A 20,850-nucleotide genomic window follows, 5' to 3' on the forward strand; every position below is an offset into this window, starting at 1 on the left:
GCATGTGCATTCCGATATATTGCATGGGTATTGGATATGATCTCGATTTGCTGATTTGCGTGGCACTTGGTGTTGATATGTTTGACTGCGTCTTTCCAACACGTACAGCAAGGTTTGGCCATGCTCTGCACCCTTGCGGAGATATCTCGCTTAAAAAGGCAATGTATGCCCAGGATTTGCGACCCATCGATTCGGAATGCACATGCCTCACTTGCCGAAACTATACCAGAGCAGCCCTACATGGGATCGTCGGGAAAGAGACGACAGGCTGCCACCTGCTTTCAATGCACAACATTGCATACATGTTGCGATTTTCACGGGCTATGCGCGATGCCATAATAGCAGACAAATTCCCCGCATACATCAAATCATTTCTGCGTCGACGCTTCATCGAAAATGAGGAGCAGCTCGCCGATAAAGAAGCGATTGTGCCCGAGTGGATTATCGATGCTCTTGCAAGTATTGGCCTTGTCATCGATCCTAGAATGGCAGAATAGCAATCAAAAGCAAATAAAGGGCTGATAACAAATTGAACGAAAGCCAAGGGCTGATAACAAATTGAACGAAAGCCAAGGGCTGATAACAAATTGAACGAAAGATAAACACTAACACGTGCCAATCCAAGCGAGCAGCCCAATTTAGAGTTACTCTAAGGGCTGCCAGCAAAATTTTCCGCCTCCCAGTTGCGGAATACCTATTTCAGCAGGAGCATATGCGGCCTTATATAGCAGCTTGGGACATTTTGGCGAGTAAAATCCTAAAATTGGGCATGAAAGCCATACCGAGAATGTAGTAGGAACGTCTCATTATGCGGGCAAGCTCAATTTCGGTCAGAATGGAAAAGGTTCCAAGGGAAAGGTTAGCATATTCCGGGTCATAAAAAAAATAACATGACGAAATATAGTCTGGTAGCACATCTACAGTTGACATTGCTACCAGCCGTGTGCCGATCACAAAGACCAAGAATCGAGTCGATCCCTCCTACAAATGAATACAAAAATTACAACAAATTGCAGCTGGAAATGTCAAAAAGACACCGGAAAAGATGGAAAAACAGAAAACAAACTGATAGCGGATCACAATGCCCATACCTCAAGAGCGCCATCAATAATAAAGCTTTTGAACGAATCGACAGTCCAAGTAGCAGCATCTTCATGTACCGCTTGCTGATACTTCAGAAAAAGCGTAAAAAGTGAAGCAAGCTCGAATTCAGCAAGCAGTTCAGAGGGCTCAAGCAGCCTGACTGTAAAGGCCGGAAGAACCCCCATCTCCTTGGTTTCTTTGAAATTCTCAACTTTATACATGTCTTTAATTGCTTCTGGGTATGCCTCCAGGTCTTTTGTGATGTCTCCTTGAGAATAGGTTGTCAAAAGACGGAAACGTGTAGCTATGCGGCGATACGCCTTCCTCTGAGAACGAGAAGGAGTGAACGCCGAAACACGTAACCTGATCGGTTTAAGTGGGCAGCATGTGATATCATTGAGGGGCAAATAGAGCAGTTTGGAGCCAGATCTGCAAATAGCATCAACAAACCTTACCTTCGCCAGCCCTGCTCCATTAGCTCTTGGTACAGCAATGCAGCAAGAGGTGTTTTGAGTTCCGAATAGATTGCGATAGATCCATTCCCACCGCAATACCCACAATGGCCTGTAAACACAGAGACCGATTCTACGAATGACATGCACGCTAGCTGTGGTGACAAGTATCTGGGATTGTAAAAAGGTCCACCCATTTTATGCTAAATTTTAATTTAATTTTAGAGAGCAATTCGCCATGTCTTCGCCTACGATCAGTTTTGGGTCGCCCACAGAACGGGAGAAAACAGAGCTGTCTCGCTATTTGAAGACAGAATGTGGTCCCATGTTAAAAGATGCCATAAGTTGCGTAAAACAATCACATAACCAAGTAAAAGGCATCGACTGTCACCAGCTAATTAAGGCGTATTTGGACTGCTGCTCTGCAACACCGGCAGCGTGCGCCGAACGGTTTGGAGACCCGGATCACAACCCATTCCACACAGAAGAAGAGCAGTAGCAAATATAAAATAAATCGCTTTCCAATCGATTTGAACGCATCGACCTCATCAAACAAGCGGTTGGCGCTAGATTGGTGTTTGAACACATCGCGATCATTGGCTGTTGGTCTTTGGATCGCTCAGCTGTGTGTAGACATAGCTGAAAGTGCAATAGTGTCGTTTTCTAAGCATGAAAAAGCAATGCAGAGGCAAGCCAAGTCAATTGGGGCTCTGAGTCAACGGCATGTGCACTGATTTGGTCACCCCCACATGGCCGTTCACCTTGTACTAACGGGGCTTTTGTGAGCTCATAGCCGCTGTAGATTTGGCGGATCATCTCGGACTGTTCAACATGAGAAAGACCACAGCATGATGCTCGGAGAAGCTTTGTGATTCTGGGATACGTTTGACACTTGAGCTCATCAATCGTGCCCACGAGATAGTCAACAAAGATCAATGAGGAAAACAATTCCCTCTCAAGCTGCAAAGTGAGTGCAGATGAAAGAGACCTACTATTTGGTACATGTACAAACGGCTGGTCACTTTGAGTATGCAGTGAGGCTTCATAGACAGCCCCCTGATGGCCTCTCGAGATATTGCCGTTAAAAAAACGTTCCAAGTGGATAAAGAGGAACAGAAGAACAGGAAGGGCAACAGCAGGTCCATGGCATATAGCTAATTCTACAATAAATACACCAATTTTACCCTCAAGAAGGACAAGCTCGGAAGTGACGGATGAAATAAGCGGATGTCCAATCCTATGGTTGAGCCAGCAAAAGAGCACGATGAGTTCCATATCGGTGGCAATAGGGATGGACATCAGAAGCTGTTCCAATATTTCAATCGGAAGTGAGGAGAGCGAAGAATCTTTTGAACGTTTGGAGTTCAGGAGACTTTTTTTAGGAATCGGCGTCTCCATTGAAGGGAAATAGTCCATGAGCACGCTGAGGAATTCGTAGCGCACCCCTATTGTATCGGTGGAAGTTGGCCCGTTGTTCGGCCAACTAGACCGCAAAAGCTCGATTACAAAGAATGGAAGAATAGGTGTACTCCACACCTTATAAAGAAGATCCCGTGATAGGGTTGGAAACTCCATTAGCCTGTCACCTGGGCTCAGAATCCATGAAGCATAGTGGCAACAATGGCCCAGGGAGATTCCAAGTGGTAATGATAAGCCTTTCTCAAAACTGTGCCGATCGTTGCAGAGTATGAGCCAGAAAATTGAATCCACAAGCCACTCTGAAGGCCGCGTCAAAGTGTGCAAAGAAAAGGCGCTATTTACGGCCAATTGGTCCTTTGCGGCCGACCCGGGTTGTAAAAGGGCTTCTTTCGAAAAGGGAGACATTGTGAGAAGGCTCATTATGCCATCCAATAGACGTGCAGAAGTAGGCAGCCGAAAGCGAAGGTAAATCCGAAGCAATTCTGCGTCCATAGATGCAACAAGCGACAATAATGAATGCAGCAAAGCACCGCCGACTTTTAAATGTGCATCTTGATGAAACACTAGCACTAGCATCAAAATAAACCGCTCCAGCTTGATTGGCCGCCCCAGCAGTGCTAGCAAAGTCTCTGCCCAATGCGCCTCAAATGTAAACCCATCCTTCACACACGCAAGGAGCATTTGTAGAAAGTGTTCGCATCCATAGGGAGCGTCAGAAAGACATTCCGAAATTCCATTTGTTAATTTTGGAGAGCATTCGGGGCTTTCATGTTGGAGCTTTTGGGAGCATTTAGCATTCTCGATTACTGATTCCGTAAGCATGTCGATATATAAAAAAGGCTGCTGGTCTAACTTGGAGGTGACTTTAGAAAGCATGCGTGCAATTATGGGCCCATCATTAAAAAAGGCTTCACTGAATCCACTGGAAGGTCCGTTTTGCAGGAAAAAGGTGTCGATGTGCAGCTTTTCATCGTTGATGCTAGCGTTTGTACACCTTGAGCTGATTTGCTGCGAAAATGCGGACAGAAAAAATTCATGGGAAAATGACAAAGGGTAAGGGCTTTCTACAGCAACGGCTTCCCCTCTGTGTTCTTCTTCCAGTGTAAAAATATTGGTGAGATTTAAGGATGACTCCGAATTTTCTATTGGTTCGACACCGCTTGCATGATCATGCAAAAGACCCCCAAACTCATTGAGCAAAGAAGGAAAATTGATCCACATGTGCGTAAGGTTTTCCAGTAAATCGGAAGGTTTCGCCCCATTCTTAAGATGGTCATAAATACTTTTTAGGATATCATCTTCCAAAAGCAAATCCATTGCCTATCCAAACAATAAAAAGCGAAAGTTTAAATTTATTACTGCCCTGCCTATCATGTAGTTCGTCAAACTGCTCGTTGATTTCGTATGGCTTCTTGCGTCCTCAAATGTGCCCATTCTGAATTTTTAAAATCTTGCATCTACTGAAAAGCCAACAAATGCACAACTTGTTTATAAAGGAAGATTTTCAAATTTTGCTTGTAATGTGGCTAAATGTGGAACGGCTTCATGCGGAGTCCAGAATTTTGGTACCGTTGTGCAGATTTATCAAAAATGCAAATCCATTGTTTTTCGCTGCTAATTTTCGATCAAAAGTGGCTCCATTCTTTTTGATAAGGAAGTTTGTCACCCTAATTTAGAGAAGGTGTCAACGCAAGTTAGAGAGATCTACTTTTCAAAACTGGATTAAAAATGTTTGTCCAGCCTCAAAAATAGCATCTAAAAGTGACGATTTTAGCTTCCGCGTGAAAAGAAGTCTAAAAATAGCGATCAAAGTGTCGATGGCGAAAAGGCCCGATCCGCAAATCTGGGTGACATACCCAGTGGCCCCTCTTTTTAAATCTGAAATTTAAATTTGGCCTTCACATTGAATTGTGAAATGCTGATCTCTTTCTTCATCGCTTTGGGGCCTTCCATGATAAAATGATCCTGCAACCCTGCATTAGTGTAGATGAGTCGACAAATAGCGATAGTCAAAAGAGACGATTGAATGTGCCCAATTTTTAATGTCTCCTCAAACAACGGAACGGCAGATGCGAATGCAATTCCAGATCCAGCGAAACAAAAGGGTTGGACGCTTCATTGGTTATGGTGTATCCAAATTTAGCAAAAAAAACCTTCGGACACATAAGTTTAGCGCACGATTGCTGTGAATCTGGGCGTGAAAGTGACTGTTATGCTTGCTAAAGTCCATGTGTTGAGATTGATAATATCGACCGATCAAAATATCGACCACCGATAACCAGCTATTTGTTTGTATTTCAAAGCGGATAATAGACATGACTGGCAACCCCAAGAAATAAAAGCACTTATCACGGTATCTTATGACCTTTATTAGCGCTACCAACCGTCAATTTTACACTTTTAAATGCAGAGCCTACGTTGTCAAAGCATCTGCCATCCACCACAAAAGAGGGCCTCAAGGAACTTTCAGCTACTTCAAAACTTTACCAAAAACGCTGGGGAGAATCAAGCTGCTGAGCCAATTTCAAAGGGCGGTCCATTGCAGAACGTTCCTATCGAGCCTTTTCACCGGGCCGGAAATTCGCTGTGGCATAAAAGCCTTTACAAGCGAGGATGTATGTGACGGTCGAAGAGATGTGTTGAGCAGCCCATTTACACATTGACGTCAATTTGAATCAAAAAGATGCCGATGTGAAAACTCAGCATCAAGGCCAGTTTAATGTAACGCTGGGTTATTAGCTATTCAATAGCAGATCCAAAGGCAGTTCGGTTTGTAAAGGGATTGAATGTAAACACGACGCCTCCTCGATGCTGCTGCCAAGCTGGCAAATGATATCAAGAACATTGGGTCTCCAGTTTCAATTTCCCAAATAATGTCTCTGCTTGATAGTTTGCGGCCTATTCTTGCAGGGTATTTATCAACTATCCTACACCGCGCTACTTGGGCCTATTTGCACTCCTCTATGGCTTGTTAATGTGTTGCATCTTTGCGCTACTGGTAGACTGTCCATTAACTGTGCAAACATGAAAATTTCAAAATTAGCGCCAGTGAATTAATATTTCTAAGCCCACATGAGACGGAAGCGCCTGAAAAAGGTTAGGTAAAGGTCGGAAATGGCGAGTTTTGCTGCTTCGCTGGCAACGGGCTCTCGCTGTGCCATCTGGTGCAGCTGTGCAAGAAAGTTGCTGAACTCGTTGAGCTCATACCAAAGCGCCATTTCAGAGATGTGGTATAAGGAGTGGATGCGCTCAACATCGGCATGCAAAAAGTAATCCCAAACATACCCGGAAATGAAAACATCCGGCGGTATTGTGTGAAACGGCATCGCCAGCATCAGCATCGAAGGTAAGTTCACGCTAGCAGATGCGGTATCGCGATCAACACTGCTGCCAATTATAGTCTTCCCAAGAATAAGAGCCCCGCGGTGGAAACTGTCGGGGCGCGTTGCTATTTTAGAGTCCCCCATTAGCGTATCACAGTATGCAATCAGGTCGCTTTGTAGAGTGCTCTCCATCTCGGGCGAATGGAGAGGCGGAAGAACAACAAGCTCAGCAGGCACATTAAATGAAGCAGCAGGCAAATAACGAAGCTGTACAAACCGACAAAGAAAGAGCAACAATTCCTTCACCGTGGCATCTGGGGCGCGTTCATAATCGTTTGAGAGAAGGTCAATCCACCCCAGGCGCATCAGATGGCTCACAATGATTGACGCTGGCATTTGCGAAGGAAGGAGCAGCGGCAGACGAGCATAAACTGTTGGAGCCATCAGCTTCCCCTCGTTGATGGAAGTGAGGAATCCTAAACGTTCCAGTGCACACGCCAAGCGGAAAAAATGGGAGGCTAGAACGGGTGTAATGCTCTTTTCGGTTGCTTTTCCATGTGAGGCTAGAACGGGTGTAATGCTTTTTTCGGTTGCTTTTCCATGTGAGGCCTGTTCGCCACTAGTTAATCCCAGCAGAGAGAGTGGCGAGGAAAGGAATCGCTCTAAAAAGAGCTGCTTGGAGATTCCTTCCTTGCCTTTAGAGGCCATGTGGAAGGCCTGAAGTACCATGGCAGCATTGAGAGACGAGGCAGCATCCGTCCGTATGGACGGTATTGTCGATGTCTGAAGATTATCAAGACGATTCTTGGGCATTCCCCAAAAAATGACGTGCCCCAAGGCGTCATAGTTGCGCCGTCCGGCGCGACCAGAAGCCTGCCGAAAGTCAATGGGCGTCAAAGAAGTCGATGTGGAGCCGGCAAAAATGACACTCTTGCATGGCATGTTAATTCCAAGCGCAAGCGTGGCGCCGGCAATCACCACCTGTAAATGTCTCAATCGGAACAAATGCTCCACCAACGAAAGATACCGTTTGGGAACACCTCTGTGGTGCACCCCAATTCCACGATAAAGGCCACGAAATAGGACCTTCTCCACAGGGGATGTCATGGCTCGTGCAACGCCTTGGGCATCAATAAGCTCCCCGAGCTCTATGTCGCTTATTTTCCAACGCTGATCGTAGAAAACAAACTCGGGATCTGGGCCTTGTGTACGCATCAAAGCAGCCATCAGGTCAGAAATTGACTCGGCCTCCATGGATTCTTCGATCCACGAATCTTTGGATGTTTTTTTTTCTGCATCGCGAACACGACGAGAGGCTCGTTGGCTACGCTCAAGCGCCGACATACGTAGGCGCTCTTCGCGCAAGTGGCGAGAATGCTTTACGGCTTCCGCATGCTCCAGGCTTTCAATGATGTGAACGGCAAGTCGATTGCAGAAAGAGCGGTCAAAGTGGAAAATAATGGCAGGAAGGCGATCCTCCACACTTAACTCTGTCAGCAGCGGCATCACAGAGCCCATCAAATAGTTTTCATAGGTAATAGGAAACGAAGCTCCATCGTTCACTTGAGAAGGTAAATCTTCTGTTTCGTGCAGCGCTTGTTGATGCAAAGCAGAAAGAGCGTCGTTTCCAAGTGCCTTCTGAATCTGTAAAAAGTCTGTTTTTGTGATTGTGCGCTCATAAATGCACCCACGAATCCAATTCATCAAATTTCTTGAATACGCTCGTAAATCAGAGCGGCGAATTCGAAGTCGCTCAGTAAAACACGGCATTTTTTCGTAATCAAGTTCGGCTGGCAGCTGCGCCCGAAACTTTCCTGTCTTGAATACGTCTGCAAGTCGGACCGAGTCTCCAGACAGCAAGTAAAAGTCTGGGGGAAGTTGACGATCAAAGTCATCCATGGATAAAGAGAGCAGCTGGTGCCAAAGTAGGATCCGCCCGTCTCCGCCCATTCGGCGGCGTACGGAGAGCAATGATGAGGTGGATGCCAAATTTTGACTCTCAACAGCGTCATGATCCTGATTTTCGTCATTGCTTTCCTTCGTTTGAGCAATCTCCTTTTTCAAGAGATTTTGTCTCTCTGTTGGCCCAACAGACCCGCTAAAAATGTGATATTGGAGGTCTGAATATCTCTCGGCATGATCGATAAGGCGGCATTGAATGCCAGCACGCTCTTGAATGGTCGAAAGCCATTTGAAAAAAGCCTCTTTGTTTCCTACAGTAGCTGAGAGAGCAAGAACTGGTGCTCTGGAGGTCATCAAAATTTTCTCCCAAGAGCCACTTTTACCCTCTTCGGAGATGGTGTGAATCTCGTCAAGAATGACGTATTCGACCCGGTTGAAAAAAGACTCTTCATAAAGAGGCGACGTGATAAACCGCTCAATCACTTCAGGAAAAGTGACCAAAATCTGGGCATCCCACGCATGGAACACCTCCAGATCGGTGAGATATCCCAACAATCGAGAGGCGCTGTTCTTTGGATATTGCTTGTGTTTGAAGCGCGCATACACATCAGCCACAACCTGGTCCATCAATGCCTTGTTTGGAGCCACATAGAGAACAACACCTGTGTCTGAACGCCGGAGCACTCTTTCCATGGCATAGTAGCAAATGAATGTCTTTCCAGAAGAAGTAGGTGCCGATATGAGAGCAGAATGGCCCTCGTCGACTGCGTCAAGCAGTTCAACCTGCCAGGGATCGGGGCGGAATCGGACACGTGGATCCACCACAGGACCCTCATTAGCGGCATCACTTCGCAGAGCCAAATGCCCACAAAAGAGAAGCTGGAAGCGCACATAGGAATGACGCACCTTGTATTTACCGACCTCCCGACTTGCTCGAACAAGGGCGCTCTCCATCGCTTTGATGACATCTTTTTTAGAAAAAGTTTTGGAAGCCCACTCGATGATGAACTTGGAGCCTGCATCTAAAAATCCAAATAGCGCAAAGGAAGGAAGAATAACGGCCTCCAGTTGAGAAGGCGTTAGAGCCGCCAGAAGCGAGGTTTCTTGTTCACAACCGCTGTCAATGATTTCAAATAGCACTTCAAAAAGAGCGATGGCATGCACAAAGTCTGCATCTTTGGTGGAGGTTGCAAGATCAGAAGATCTGTTCAAAACGTTGCTCCTCCAAGCATCGCCAAAAATCCGAAGCTTTTCCAAAAGCATCGACACGTATATTGCCGGTGACGAGGTTTCGCGATCGATCCGCAACTGATCTAGGATGGCTAACTTGGAATCGATCGTTCGACTCGTAGAACAGCTCTCTCTTGCCACAGCAAGGATTTTTTGCTGACGAACCAAATCTGCCTCCATCAAACGACGGGTGTTTTCTTGCTTCATCAATTCTGCCTTTGAAAGTGACTTTTTGATGCCACTTTTTGCATGAGAAGGCTTCTTTTTTTCACTGCCCTTTGTGACTGGATCGTCCGAACGAAGGACTTGATTGAAGCAGGAAGAAGCGCCGTGGAGTGAACTTGCGTATGTGCTGATACGGGTCATGATTCGCTGTTCTCGCCTTCGCTCTTGCTGCTCCGGAGTGAATCGATGCGAAAAAGTAGTCAAAGCGGATATTTGATCCTCTTTTTCAATGTTTGGGTCAAGATCATCCGTCACTTGCTGATAAATCTTGCCATTGTGCGACGAGGTGGACGAGATCTTTTTCAAAGAGGTCTCCAACTCTTCCATGGAGGAAGTGTTTTCAAGACAAGCAGAAATGGATTGCCGATGGCCCTCTAATTTGCGAATCTCGACTTCTTCTAAAGGAAGAGGTCCATCGAGGTTCTTGTCGTCATACATGGTCAGATATCTCGGATCGGCGGGCATGGTAAAGCAATAAAGACGCTCTCCAATCAAAAAGGAGCGCTCTGAAAGGATTGCAATGGTGATTCCGGCTTGAATGGCTTGTTTCACGTGCGAAGTTGACTGAACAGATATGATGAGAGGACAAGTGGAGGCATGTTTGCTCAAAAGCTTGACGTCGTTTGGATTTCCTCTGGAGAGGCAAAGCGATTGGACGCCACTAGAGGCATCCTTAAATGCATCGATAAATACATTAATCTCTTCGATTGTAACGTCTGGATGTGGATCCTCTGGGCATGGCACTAAAAGCCTTAAATGGGAGAGGCCATTCAAGGCGAGCTGACGGGCAAGAATGGAAGATGCGCAAGATAGGGATACATTTTTTCTGGTCACATTCTTTTTAATAAAACAGATAATGGATGCTGTCACTACCAAAGACGTGGATCCCCCAAAGTACTTTCCAATATCGACATAATCAAAGTGCTCCTGAAAAGTAGAATCCATAAAATTGTAAAATGCAAACTCTAACTTGTGCGCAAATTCAGCATTAAATTTTCAATTTAACACATCCAACATGCAGTAGGTAGACCCTCCTCAATTGGCGGGATCATCCGACCCCCCCCCCCCATTGCAAGAGATGACAAGCGAAATTCCTTTTGCTTGCATGTTTGTGCGCGAGCGCACAAACATGTCCAACAAACACTTGCTGTTCTCAGTGATAGGCAGTGGGGTCCAACTTATTATTAAACTTGACCATTGGTATGCACAAACTGTACGGTTCCCAAAATAAACAAAAACAAAACCAAATGTACACATCAAACTGCATTGCAAGTGGGCCAGCCGAAAAAATCCAAACATTTACAAAGTTGTGCAAAATAGTCGACTGGTAGAATTGGCCCCCCCCCAAAGTTTATCTCACAATTGCAAAAAGCAAGATAGGTCTCGGGATCAAACGAAACGCAATACTAAGGGAGCCTCTGAAAATTTTTAACACACATGCTAAAAGGCACTTATTGAAGACGCGCCTTTCCAAACGGTGGCCATTAGGATAAAGATTCACTGAAATTACAATTTTAATGAAAAGGGGTTTCTCCCCTAAATGGACATTGAAGACCTCAAAGATTCCAGCTCGTCTTCAACAGAGCGGTATTTCTTTGTACCCATGGGATTATCTAAAAAGTTAACAGATGCTCGCATTACTGCCTTCAATATTATTGAAGCTCGGAAGCTCAAGCTTTTCAGAGGGAGCACCTTCCCTGATTGCAAGAAGCTTCTCATCTAATTGCTCTTGCTGCAGTAAAGCAAGCTCATTTTCTAGCTCTTGCTGGCCGGTTACAAAAGCTACCCATACCTCATTTGCATCTAAGGCCAGTCCTATAGGCTGCGACACAGCCAACGAGATTTCAGAAGCAATGTCAATTTGCTCCCGAATATCCTCCATTGTAGAGTCAACATTGCCGATGCTTCTAATAAACCAATTAATCATTGGGCTAATCTCACAATGCGCCATGTATGGATTTCATCGCTTCGGATCCTGCCTTCATCACTTGCATGACCTAAAAAAAGGACACCCCAATACCTCGAGATTGATGTGGGCATTTTCGATTGTCATCACCTGTGATTCCAAAGTTGTTATGGTTCCTGCGATTTTTTCTAACTCGGCCTCGAGCGAATGTTTTTTCTTCAAAGCAAGCATTGCAACTAGATAACGATCAGGACAAAGCCTCCACAATACCTCGCTTATTTTTTGTGGCATTATCTCTGGCAATTTCCAGTTCATTCTCGATCTTTTTATAGATGTATTTTTCCTTTTTTTCTAGCTCAACTATCATGTCCTTTAGCTTTGAAATGGCCTCTGTGGGGCTTGTGGAGCTTTGAGCACCCATGATGGTGCTGCTTCCGGTCAATGAAAACCGAGAGAAGAACCCAGAGAACATTTCAAATAAAATTGAAGCAAATTTTAATGTTTAATTTTGGCCAAAGGCAAGTGTGTAGATGATGAGTATCACCCGTATTGTCAATTGGGCATATAAAAAGCCAGCAAAGGGTTGCGCCCTCAATTTATTTGACAATCTATTGTTGCCCCAAAAGGGTCCAAGGGTTACACCACTGATAATTCAATTGTAAATTTTAATTTGTATTTTGTAATTTGACCCCTCCCCTAAAAAGTTTATTTCTCTGCGACTAATCAAATGGTTCTCATTAAAGAATTGTAAGGCCTCCGTTTTGTAACGATATAGCCGAATCCCGATGCCCCTCACTGTTGAGGAAGTACCGTTATTGATTCAGCTTAATGCAAATATAGTATCAAATAGCACAGCTGTATTCTGTGGCCGAAATGAGCAAGCAAGAGTCTAGTTCGGATTCTGGAATTCAAATTCTTATCAATGAACCTTACAACGACCAAGCACTGGGAAAGGGACAGTATACGCACAAGCTATATCACCTTGGCAGGTTCCATTTGTTTCGCTTACCCTGCAGTAAATGCCCAAGGATTCTCAGCGCGCTCGTTCCAGCGAACACGCTAATCATTGACGAGAAAGCATGGAATGCGTATCCGGATTGCATTACTGGTATGTGATTGCTTTGTTTAAGCGGTGAGAATTTTTCAACCCGTTCTTGAGAGAAAGGTTTTCCATCAAAATACAGACAAAACATGTGGCCAATGACGATGATCTTGAAAATGTACTGACGTTTCTTGTTATCTTCTCAACATTAGGTGCACAATTTGCCACCCGATTTGCTCAGCAAGCGCGAAATTGTCAGAATAGACATTGCAAATGATCCGATTGATGTAAAGGAAAATGGCTGTGAAACAAATCCTAAACTATTCTGTCCAAAAAAGGATCCGCTACGAGGACCCCTCAATGCAAACTGGATTCGCGATATGAAGGCTCAAAAGAAACCGTTTATGTGTTGCTACAAATTGGTTACAATTAAATTTAAAGTGTTCGGATTGGAATCGAAAATTGAGTCTTATATTTCCAAAGTACCTTATACTGATGCTTATGTCGCTAGTACGAGCAATCTCTCTTTTTGCGCTTTCATAGGAGCATTTTCTGCTCTTTTGATAGATGGTTTGGGCTGACGATGTCGGATATCAGAGCACTTGAAGATGAGGCCAAAAAGGATCTCGATCAGGTGGGCATTTTTCCCCTAATGGTGATTTAGCTGAAAACCGGAGCCTCTGTCAGTGCCGGTAGTCATGAACATGCAAACGAAGCTATCAATATCCATGGCATCAATGAAGACACCATTGTTGCAGATCAGGCTGTCTGCGAGCTTGGTAATGAAGATCCCGATAGGATCGAACTCTGACGGCCAAATAATTTTTATTCTTTTTTACATAAATGAAAAGAAATTTTGATTTCTTTGTCTTCATTTAACCTGGCATGCTGGTTGTATTTTTTTTCATAAAACATCCCGTCGTCTGAGGGGTAAGAATATAGCAAAATGGACGAGGAGACCGTTCCAAAAGATCCACTTGGAATCATAAATGGTGGGATGAATGTTGCAGACAGCTTTTGCTCTAGGATTTCACCAACATCCACATCAGCAGAGGTGTCAATGGGGGTTTTGGCAGAGCTAATTTGCATATTCTGATGCTCCCCCTTGACGCCTTGGATTCTTTGTGAAAGCAAGGCGATTAGCTTGGGAATGTCCTTGTGTTCGTTTCTCTGCCATAGCATGGAATATGCTTTTGCCAGGTTGTATCCTTTGGCTGAAGGGAAATCAGATTGAGATGGACACGTCAGGGAAAATGTAGAAATCCCCATGTTTTCCATTATCAAGCATAGCGACTCTGCCATTGAATGTCTATTTAGGGTTACTTCGTTTTGCGTAATAAGGGAAGCATTGGTTGCATTCGGAGTTCGGTGTACAATTTTGCAAACATCGAACGAATAGCTTTCCATGTCAAATTGGATTGCTATCAGATTAAATGAGTGGTATAATGAAGAGGAGAATGCAATTTGCACGGCATCTGAAAGGGGCTTTGGCTCTGATGCCAAAATCTTAACCAGAACCCCTCGACTGCAAATAGAGGGCTCATCGCCAGATGAGCCAGTAGAACAGCTGCTCTGAGCAGCACCGATCGTTCCAAGGGTATTTAGGGCCCTGCCGTTTGTCAAGAGAACAATTCTTTCTAAAACTTAACTCCTGCATACAATACTGAGCTTTGTGTTCAAGGCCTTCCAGGTGCCAAGCATATCGGAATCTTGGCCCCCAATAATGTCACAATTCGCCCAAGTGTAGAGTCGTTTGGTAGGCCTGTTGAATAGCTCTTCGCGATTAAATAGTGCCGATCTAGGGTCAGTACTTGTGTAGCAACGGTACATGGTGTTGCTGTTCGATGTTCCCTCAACGTGCACAAGAGCAATGCACATGTTCAACAAAAGTTTGAGAAAGTTTAATTATCGGCAGCGGCATCCGATTTTTGCAGCAATTTAATGTCAATTGGTAAAAATGGCCTCCCCCAATTTGGGAATGCATACCCCCATGCTGGAGATTTAGACTTGGCTCCAAAGCGAAAAGATGCCATGAATAACCTGGATCTTTCCCATATGGAGAAAGTGCTTTCGTCATTGAAAACAAGCTGGAAGCCCTTTCTTAATCAAAATGTATCAAATGTGCACGCCACTAACCGGAACGTAGTTTAATGCCTTTATCTCTGCCATGGAGATTGCAAATTCCCCATCGCAGTCGGCGAACAATGTTCAGGCCTACGAATCTTTGCATTTAGAGCTAGAAAGAGCCATGGACGTCGCTACCAATTCTTATCACAACGAGTTGCAGGCAATAGCGTCGAAATTTTCGTCCATCAGCAACAACGTGCTGGGTATTTTGCCATATGCTTTTCAGTGTAGACGCGCGATCCAAATTTTCTTCATACAAAAAAGACTTCCAAAAGTCTAAATGCTGTTTGGTGGGATCCCGCTTCGACCTCACTACGCTTTATATTTTGATGGAAGAAGCCAACTTGCGCATTTTGATTTTATCGCTCATGTACGCGTGCATTGTGTTTTTATGATGGCAGGAAAAACCTGGGGTCGGTCCCCAAAAAGATCGAAACGTGTTTGGAGCAAGAAAAATACATCGAAGCTTGCGATTTGCTACTTTTGTCGAAGAAAATCCTAAGCTCAAGCATCTTTTGTTCGATCCATGCGCTATCGCACATTTCTCATCTCATTTCGTACGAATATAAAAACGTATTTCCAAGCTTTTGCGCTGATAACATTTAGGGGTTGGAGGGCGTTCTTTGCTCTCGCCTGTACGACACGGTTTTTTTAAAAAACCCGTCGTCGTGCAAACGGATTGGATCCTTTTACACGTCGCTTATTGAAAACTATAGCTCCAGCTCACATTCAGACACATTTTCGCTTTTTGAAATTGTCGATGGTTTGTGCAAAATAGAAAGCATCTACAATGCCCTGAAGGTAACAACTACGTATTCGCCCTAAAACTGCCAGACCATAAAGAACGCATACAAACTGCAAATTGATGCATGTTTCTCCCTGTTTGAGGAATCGGGCAGAGGACATTATCCCATCAGTGATGAGGAATGGCCCCCTTTGCTTTCGCTAGAGAAAAACATGATATCAATTTTTGCGGATAGAGTTATATGGTCGTTGGCAAAGCTTCTGGCCATATTTGAATTGACAATCCTATTGATCATGCATTTGGAAAGGAAATATGAAATCAAGCAGGCGTCCATCGGCATATTCATTGGCTCCGTTCAGGGAATGATTCAGAAGGCAGTACGCCATTTTTGGATGTTTCCGTAACTGCTGTAGATCGTCGATAATTTGGCGCAAATCGGACCCATTTCAAAATCGCTGGAATCGCTGAATTTGGATGGTGTTCCCACGTGTTTGGATGTTATCAGCAACCCTCAGGCACAGATAGATGCAAACGATGTAAATGCTTCCATTCATTTGTTAGATGCTCAGATTCAGGCTAACAAACCTCTCCATCAACGATCCGTTTGACCTCAATCTTGATGCCATTTTGCATCAAAATGGCACCACGGTATACAATCGGGGGTCGATTGAAGCCAATGGCGCTATGCCAGATGTTTATTTAATTCCCGCGGACAAGCCCGTTGAGTCGATGTTTTTTAAAATGATCCCGTCTTCAAGAACAAGATCCCTGCTTTTTGCCTTTACATTCAGGTAGCGTTTATGCTCCATTGACGGCATTAGGTATTTTGTAAAGTTTGAGCAGATTTTGGCCTCCCTAGTCAAATAAACAAGTAAATCATAAGCAAGTAACCCATAAGCAAGTAACCCATAAGCAAGTAACCCATAAGCAAGTGGGCTTGCACTAAAATTTAATATTCTCAATTTATTCCGAAAAAAACTGGTTGATTGATGATGTCCACCTCCGCTTCCATGGGTCCTGTTGTCTCCCCATCCCAAGGTACTTGTTGTTGTTACAAAAATAGGGAACAATTTTGGCATTTTAGCCATGGAAATCTATTTTCCTTCTCTCTACGTTTCTCAGTCAGAGTTGGGTATCGGTTTTTGTGCATTATGTTTAGAGTGTCACGACAATGTTTCCCAGGGCAAATATACTAAGGGCTTGGGGCAAACAAACATGGCTGTTTGCGCGCCATGTGAAGATATTTGCTCGATTTCCCTCAATGCGGTCTCTCAATTGATGTCAAAATATAAAATTTCCTATCAATCCATTGGACGGCTAGAAGTTGGTACGGAAACATTAATTGACAAGTCCAAGTCCATCAAATCGGTCATCATGGACCTGTTTAACGGCAACGGTTGTTATGATGTTGAAGGTGTCGATGTAAAGAATGCTTGTTACGGCGGAGTTGCGGCCTTCTTTAATACCATTGCTTGGATGGAGAGCTCCTGTTGGGACGGTCGGCTTGGGCTCGTTGTCGCCGGAGATATAGCTGTATATGAACGAGGCCCGGCTCGCCCAACTGGCGGTGCTGGCGTGGTTGCCATTCTGGTGGGGCCAAACGCCCCGATCGTTTGTAACGGGGTCAGAGCCTCCCATATGAAGCATGCTTATGATTTCTTCAAACCGAATTTATCTACAGATTTTCCGATCGTAGATGGCCCTCTTTCTTTAAAATCGTATTTTGAAGCGCTTTCATCCTGCTACCGATTATTCCGCACAAAAAGAAACATCACAAGCAAGAGCCCGCTGGATGCGTACGATTTCTATCTTTTTCATTCTCCCTTTGGAAAATTGGTTCAAAAGGCACTGTCCAAATTGGTAATCGAGGATCGCTTAAATAATTCTAGTATTATGAAGACATTAACAGTATCAATGATACGCCGGATGTATGTGCTTTTCTTATCTTTAGGAAGCACTGAATTTTGATGACAAAACCCTGGAAAATGAGATGCTTGCAGCTAGCCAGGAGCTTTTTTTGCAAAAGACACAGCCTACACTTGCTTGCTCAAGAGAGTTGGGCAACATTTATTGCGGCGCCTTGTTTTCTGGGCTGATCTCTTTGATATGTAGCCAAGCTGGGGACTCGTTGGTTGGTTTATTGTCTTAACCTTAGATCGGCAAAAAGTGCCTATTATTTGCATATGGTTCTGGATACTGCTCCTCGATGTTTGAACTGAGAATTACTTCGTCTGTTGAGTACATTTCAAAGACCATCGCGTTGAGTGAGCGGCTCTCAGAAAGGACCAAAATATCGCCCATCCAATTTTCACTAGTAACTTGCATGTCTAACTTTATAGCTGCTCGATGATAAAGGGCATGCTGAAAATGCCAAGTTCAATTCTCTTGTTCCGAACAGAACAATCGTTTTAAGCGAAATCGATGCCAAGTGCAGAAGGATATACCAAGCTAAATCGGAAAAATAAATACGAGTTTATTGATTTGCACCAGAAAGCGGTGTCTGTACGGGTCTGGTGTGCTCCATTTGCAATGTAAACGTACGGAATAAAGCATAAGGGGATGTGGGGCTGGCTAAATTACACCGGCTTCTTCCTCGCCATTTATCACTATAGCATCTAGTAGGGAAAACGGTAGACGATGTTTCCTGGAAACCGGTATGGAGCACTTTTTGGAAAATTCGGGCATATAACCGGTCAATATAAGCGATGTGCGCCCAAGTATGAAAACACTCGATTTCAACTGGCGGCTGGCTAAATTGGTGTCTGCATTGTGTGAATGGCACACTTAAATTGGAGGCAAAGCCAAAGCCTCCGAAGGCTTGTTTTTTATTTTCAATAGCCGGTATGTCTTAATGGATGTCCAAAGCGTCTGTTTATCACTGTCTCCACAACTCTGGGCTCCCCGTACCCAATCCTGCTTCCAGCCGAGTCAACAATAGTGGGCACCACAAACTCCAGCCAAAATGCAGATGGCCATATGGCTAAGCTGCCAAAAGGACATTTAAAAGCCTCTCGAGTAGATTGAATAAGCTGAGCAGAGTGGGCGAAGAGGGCGCCATCAACGAAGAATGACTTTATTTAGAAAACACCGATACTGACACGCAACATATATTAAGCTTTGGCTGTGTATCTCATCATTGATGCATGGTTGGTTGAAGAATATCTTTTCATTAAACTGGTAGGAAAAGAGTATATTTTTATGGCCAAAAAATTAATTTATTTAAAATCGAGCTCGGATGATTAGAAAGGGCTGCTTTTTGTGGATTCACCCTAAAACATCGTTGCCTTTTTTAGTGCTCTCTTCTCGTTCGTCTTATTCCATCGACCCTGCGGTTGCAAATCCCGCCACTAAAGATTCCAAAACCGCAAAGGTATTATCCACAAAGAAAACACAAGATCCAAAAGCCTCGTCTAATGTCAAAAAAGAGCCGATTTCGAAAAAGGAGCGTGATCCTGCAAATGGAGCGTTTAGCTTATCATCTCAAGTAAGCGTAGAGGATAAAGCTGCTATCTTTAATGCCAGGACTGATCATTCGACTGCTGAACGAGGATTTGAAGTCCGATCTAGCCTTGAGGAGTTTAATTCTGCTTTCGGTATAGCAGCGCCGATAGAAAATCATCCGCAAAATCCACCACTCGTGCCTGAAGAGACCGATGTGACAAATGAAAAGAATGACAGCGCAAAGCCCACCTTGTCATCCATAATATCAACCAACTTTGCGCACGAAAATCACCAATTTAATAACGCCCCTCCAATTCCAAAGAGTATTTCCAAGTTTTTTCCGGTAACCAAGAAAGTTCCGAGGCCAAAGTCTGCACCATCCTGCTCCAGGGAAGATGCCTCGCCTAAAATGGCAGGATTTACCAGCAGCAATACGGAATACACCCAAGAGCCCGATAAAGGCACATCAAAGCCGACACCGATTTCTACCTCGTATAGCGGCATTACTCCCAATTCTGCCAAAAGCAATGACGGCGGCTCCAATTCAAACTTTTTTAATAACCAAAGGCATAGAGGCCTGAATTCGTCCCACCTTCAGGGCGGATTGGTTTCCATCGTCCCAAAAGACGCGCCGCTTTCAAGCCAAGACCATTTTTATTCATTGATTTCAAAAAATATCTCCGAAGATGTGTCTTTTTGCGAGCAAAAAGAAATCATATTCGATGAAAACAGCGCCTCCACACATCAAGAGGTCAACTTGAAAAAAATACAAGAAAGTGTTGCTCCATCCCTGGACGTGGCCAGGTTTGGCAATTTTTCTTCCTCTTCTTTCGAGAGATCCGAGGCCAGCATTGTCAAAAGCATTTCGTTTGCCTTTCCAGCGAATCAAGCTAGTGTGATTTCGCTCCTCAATTTATATGACCGGCAATTAGATTATAATGCCACGCGCGACCTCAAAATTGAGATTTTTCTGAAGACGCTTCGTTTGCTATTTTACCTGTACAAGCCCACCGTATTCTCGGCATCGACGATCTTTAATATTAGCAAGCTAAAATGTATTGCAGAAGAATCGTCCAACTGGAGGGATATATCGCTAGTTTTCCCTCTTGAGCGGATGTTGCCATCATCGAAATCGTTCCAAGATTCCAGGATAACTTTTCCAATCGAGGTGCATATTGCCGTCATGAGCATCTTGGACAAAATCAGGGCAAAGCTATTTGCGTACGAATATTACTTGGAGTTTCTGATGAAAGATCCTGTTCCCTGCTCAAATCCGATCTTGTTGCGAAATGTAATAAAGGCGCTGTCTAGCCACCAGTTTGCTTCCAAGTCTGTGTTTGACCATTTCCTTAGAAACGGCGGCATTCCAACACCGGACATCGTTGTGGATCTACTGGCAACCCCGAATTTGATTGATTCCGCATGCTTGTATGAATCGTATTTTGACCAGTATATTAAAATCCCCTATTTAGAGCAAAAAATCCTTCCAGAAGAAGCCAAGAAAATCGATGACCGGCAACTCCTGCAAGCAACAAAGTCGATGTTGGGGATGTATGTTCGAGGAGCAATGTCGTGTCCATCGTACAACCAAAACAAGATTTTTGCTCTTAAATGCTGGATCAAAAAGTATGCACCATCGGTAGCGTGCAGCCCAGACTTTCATATTGCTTGTAAAATAGTTCTCAAAGAGAAGCCACAGCAGGATCCAACCTTGATCTTGGATTAAATTGGTTAATTAAATAAAATTTAAGTTATTTTTTTATGAAAAGCTGCAAATTGGAACAAAAGACTCCCGAATGCCACACGTTGTTCGTAAGGAACAGAGATCTGGGAGTGGTCTGTAATTTGCTGCCTCCTGTGTTTCAGAAGAGGGAGACCGCTTACTATGTGGTTGCCTGCACCGGGCCTTCGTTTCACATTTATGACGTCGAAAAATTGGATCTGCTGTTCCAATT

General features: G+C 44.2%; 13 protein-coding genes across 13 annotated transcripts; 7 read left to right on the forward strand and 6 right to left on the reverse strand.

Annotated features, from left to right (window-relative positions):
• Positions 1-2: 2 nt before the first annotated feature.
• On the forward strand, positions 3-497 carry DI09_86p10 (queuine tRNA-ribosyltransferase; the record flags this gene model as incomplete). Its single annotated transcript, XM_013381123.1, has 1 exon — positions 3-497. One exon carries the CDS (start codon positions 3-5, stop codon positions 495-497), a length of 495 nt encoding a protein of 164 aa, XP_013236577.1.
• A 147-nt stretch (positions 498-644) lies between these two features.
• DI09_86p20 (arginyl-tRNA-protein transferase 1) lies at positions 645-1,732 on the reverse strand (the record flags this gene model as incomplete). Its single annotated transcript, XM_013381124.1, has 4 exons — positions 645-757; positions 783-981; positions 1,092-1,512; positions 1,539-1,732. 4 exons carry the CDS (start codon positions 1,730-1,732, stop codon positions 645-647), a joined length of 927 nt encoding a protein of 308 aa, XP_013236578.1.
• A 41-nt stretch (positions 1,733-1,773) lies between these two features.
• On the forward strand, positions 1,774-2,034 carry DI09_86p30 (uncharacterized protein; the record flags this gene model as incomplete). Its single annotated transcript, XM_013381125.1, has 1 exon — positions 1,774-2,034. One exon carries the CDS (start codon positions 1,774-1,776, stop codon positions 2,032-2,034), a length of 261 nt encoding a protein of 86 aa, XP_013236579.1.
• A 164-nt stretch (positions 2,035-2,198) lies between these two features.
• DI09_86p40 (uncharacterized protein) lies at positions 2,199-4,271 on the reverse strand (the record flags this gene model as incomplete). The annotated part of the gene is made up of 1 exon (XM_013381126.1): positions 2,199-4,271. One exon carries the CDS (start codon positions 4,269-4,271, stop codon positions 2,199-2,201), a length of 2,073 nt encoding a protein of 690 aa, XP_013236580.1.
• Positions 4,272-6,016: 1,745 nt separating this feature from the next.
• On the reverse strand, positions 6,017-10,579 carry DI09_86p50 (helicase; the record flags this gene model as incomplete). The annotated part of the gene is made up of 1 exon (XM_013381127.1): positions 6,017-10,579. The coding sequence occupies one exon, from the start codon at positions 10,577-10,579 to the stop codon at positions 6,017-6,019; it is 4,563 nt and encodes a 1,520-aa protein (XP_013236581.1).
• A 676-nt stretch (positions 10,580-11,255) lies between these two features.
• On the reverse strand, positions 11,256-11,771 carry DI09_86p60 (Snf7-like protein; the record flags this gene model as incomplete). Its single annotated transcript, XM_013381128.1, has 2 exons — positions 11,256-11,541; positions 11,632-11,771. 2 exons carry the CDS (start codon positions 11,769-11,771, stop codon positions 11,256-11,258), a joined length of 426 nt encoding a protein of 141 aa, XP_013236582.1.
• A 16-nt stretch (positions 11,772-11,787) lies between these two features.
• Positions 11,788-12,012, reverse strand: DI09_86p70 (uncharacterized protein; the record flags this gene model as incomplete). Its single annotated transcript, XM_013381129.1, has 1 exon — positions 11,788-12,012. The coding sequence occupies one exon, from the start codon at positions 12,010-12,012 to the stop codon at positions 11,788-11,790; it is 225 nt and encodes a 74-aa protein (XP_013236583.1).
• Positions 12,013-12,380: 368 nt separating this feature from the next.
• DI09_86p80 (phosphatidylinositol transfer protein) lies at positions 12,381-13,163 on the forward strand (the record flags this gene model as incomplete). Its single annotated transcript, XM_013381130.1, is given in 3 exon segments — positions 12,381-12,648; positions 12,678-12,775; positions 12,795-13,163. Coding segments are annotated over 3 exon segments (735 nt in total), but the record flags the coding sequence as incomplete, so codon positions are not given.
• Positions 13,164-13,165: 2 nt separating this feature from the next.
• On the forward strand, positions 13,166-13,393 carry DI09_86p90 (uncharacterized protein; the record flags this gene model as incomplete). Its single annotated transcript, XM_013381131.1, has 2 exons — positions 13,166-13,216; positions 13,247-13,393. 2 exons carry the CDS (start codon positions 13,166-13,168, stop codon positions 13,391-13,393), a joined length of 198 nt encoding a protein of 65 aa, XP_013236585.1.
• A 14-nt stretch (positions 13,394-13,407) lies between these two features.
• On the reverse strand, positions 13,408-14,460 carry DI09_86p100 (uncharacterized protein; the record flags this gene model as incomplete). Its single annotated transcript, XM_013381119.1, has 2 exons — positions 13,408-14,219; positions 14,247-14,460. 2 exons carry the CDS (start codon positions 14,458-14,460, stop codon positions 13,408-13,410), a joined length of 1,026 nt encoding a protein of 341 aa, XP_013236573.1.
• Positions 14,461-14,523: 63 nt separating this feature from the next.
• Positions 14,524-16,062, forward strand: DI09_86p110 (uncharacterized protein; the record flags this gene model as incomplete). The annotated part of the gene is made up of 3 exons (XM_013381120.1): positions 14,524-14,646; positions 14,729-14,905; positions 15,868-16,062. The coding sequence occupies 3 exons, from the start codon at positions 14,524-14,526 to the stop codon at positions 16,060-16,062; spliced, it is 495 nt and encodes a 164-aa protein (XP_013236574.1).
• Positions 16,063-16,446: 384 nt separating this feature from the next.
• DI09_86p120 (hydroxymethylglutaryl-CoA synthase) lies at positions 16,447-17,919 on the forward strand (the record flags this gene model as incomplete). The annotated part of the gene is given in 5 exon segments (XM_013381121.1): positions 16,447-16,492; positions 16,518-17,386; positions 17,406-17,585; positions 17,610-17,768; positions 17,794-17,919. The coding sequence occupies 5 exon segments, from the start codon at positions 16,447-16,449 to the stop codon at positions 17,917-17,919; spliced, it is 1,380 nt and encodes a 459-aa protein (XP_013236575.1).
• A 770-nt stretch (positions 17,920-18,689) lies between these two features.
• On the forward strand, positions 18,690-20,621 carry DI09_86p130 (uncharacterized protein; the record flags this gene model as incomplete). The annotated part of the gene is made up of 1 exon (XM_013381122.1): positions 18,690-20,621. The coding sequence occupies one exon, from the start codon at positions 18,690-18,692 to the stop codon at positions 20,619-20,621; it is 1,932 nt and encodes a 643-aa protein (XP_013236576.1).
• Positions 20,622-20,850: the final 229 nt, after the last annotated feature.

Source organism: Mitosporidium daphniae (assembly GCF_000760515.2).
Source record: "Mitosporidium daphniae strain UGP3 chromosome Unknown contig-86, whole genome shotgun sequence".
NCBI classification, from domain to species: domain Eukaryota; kingdom Fungi; phylum Microsporidia; genus Mitosporidium; species Mitosporidium daphniae.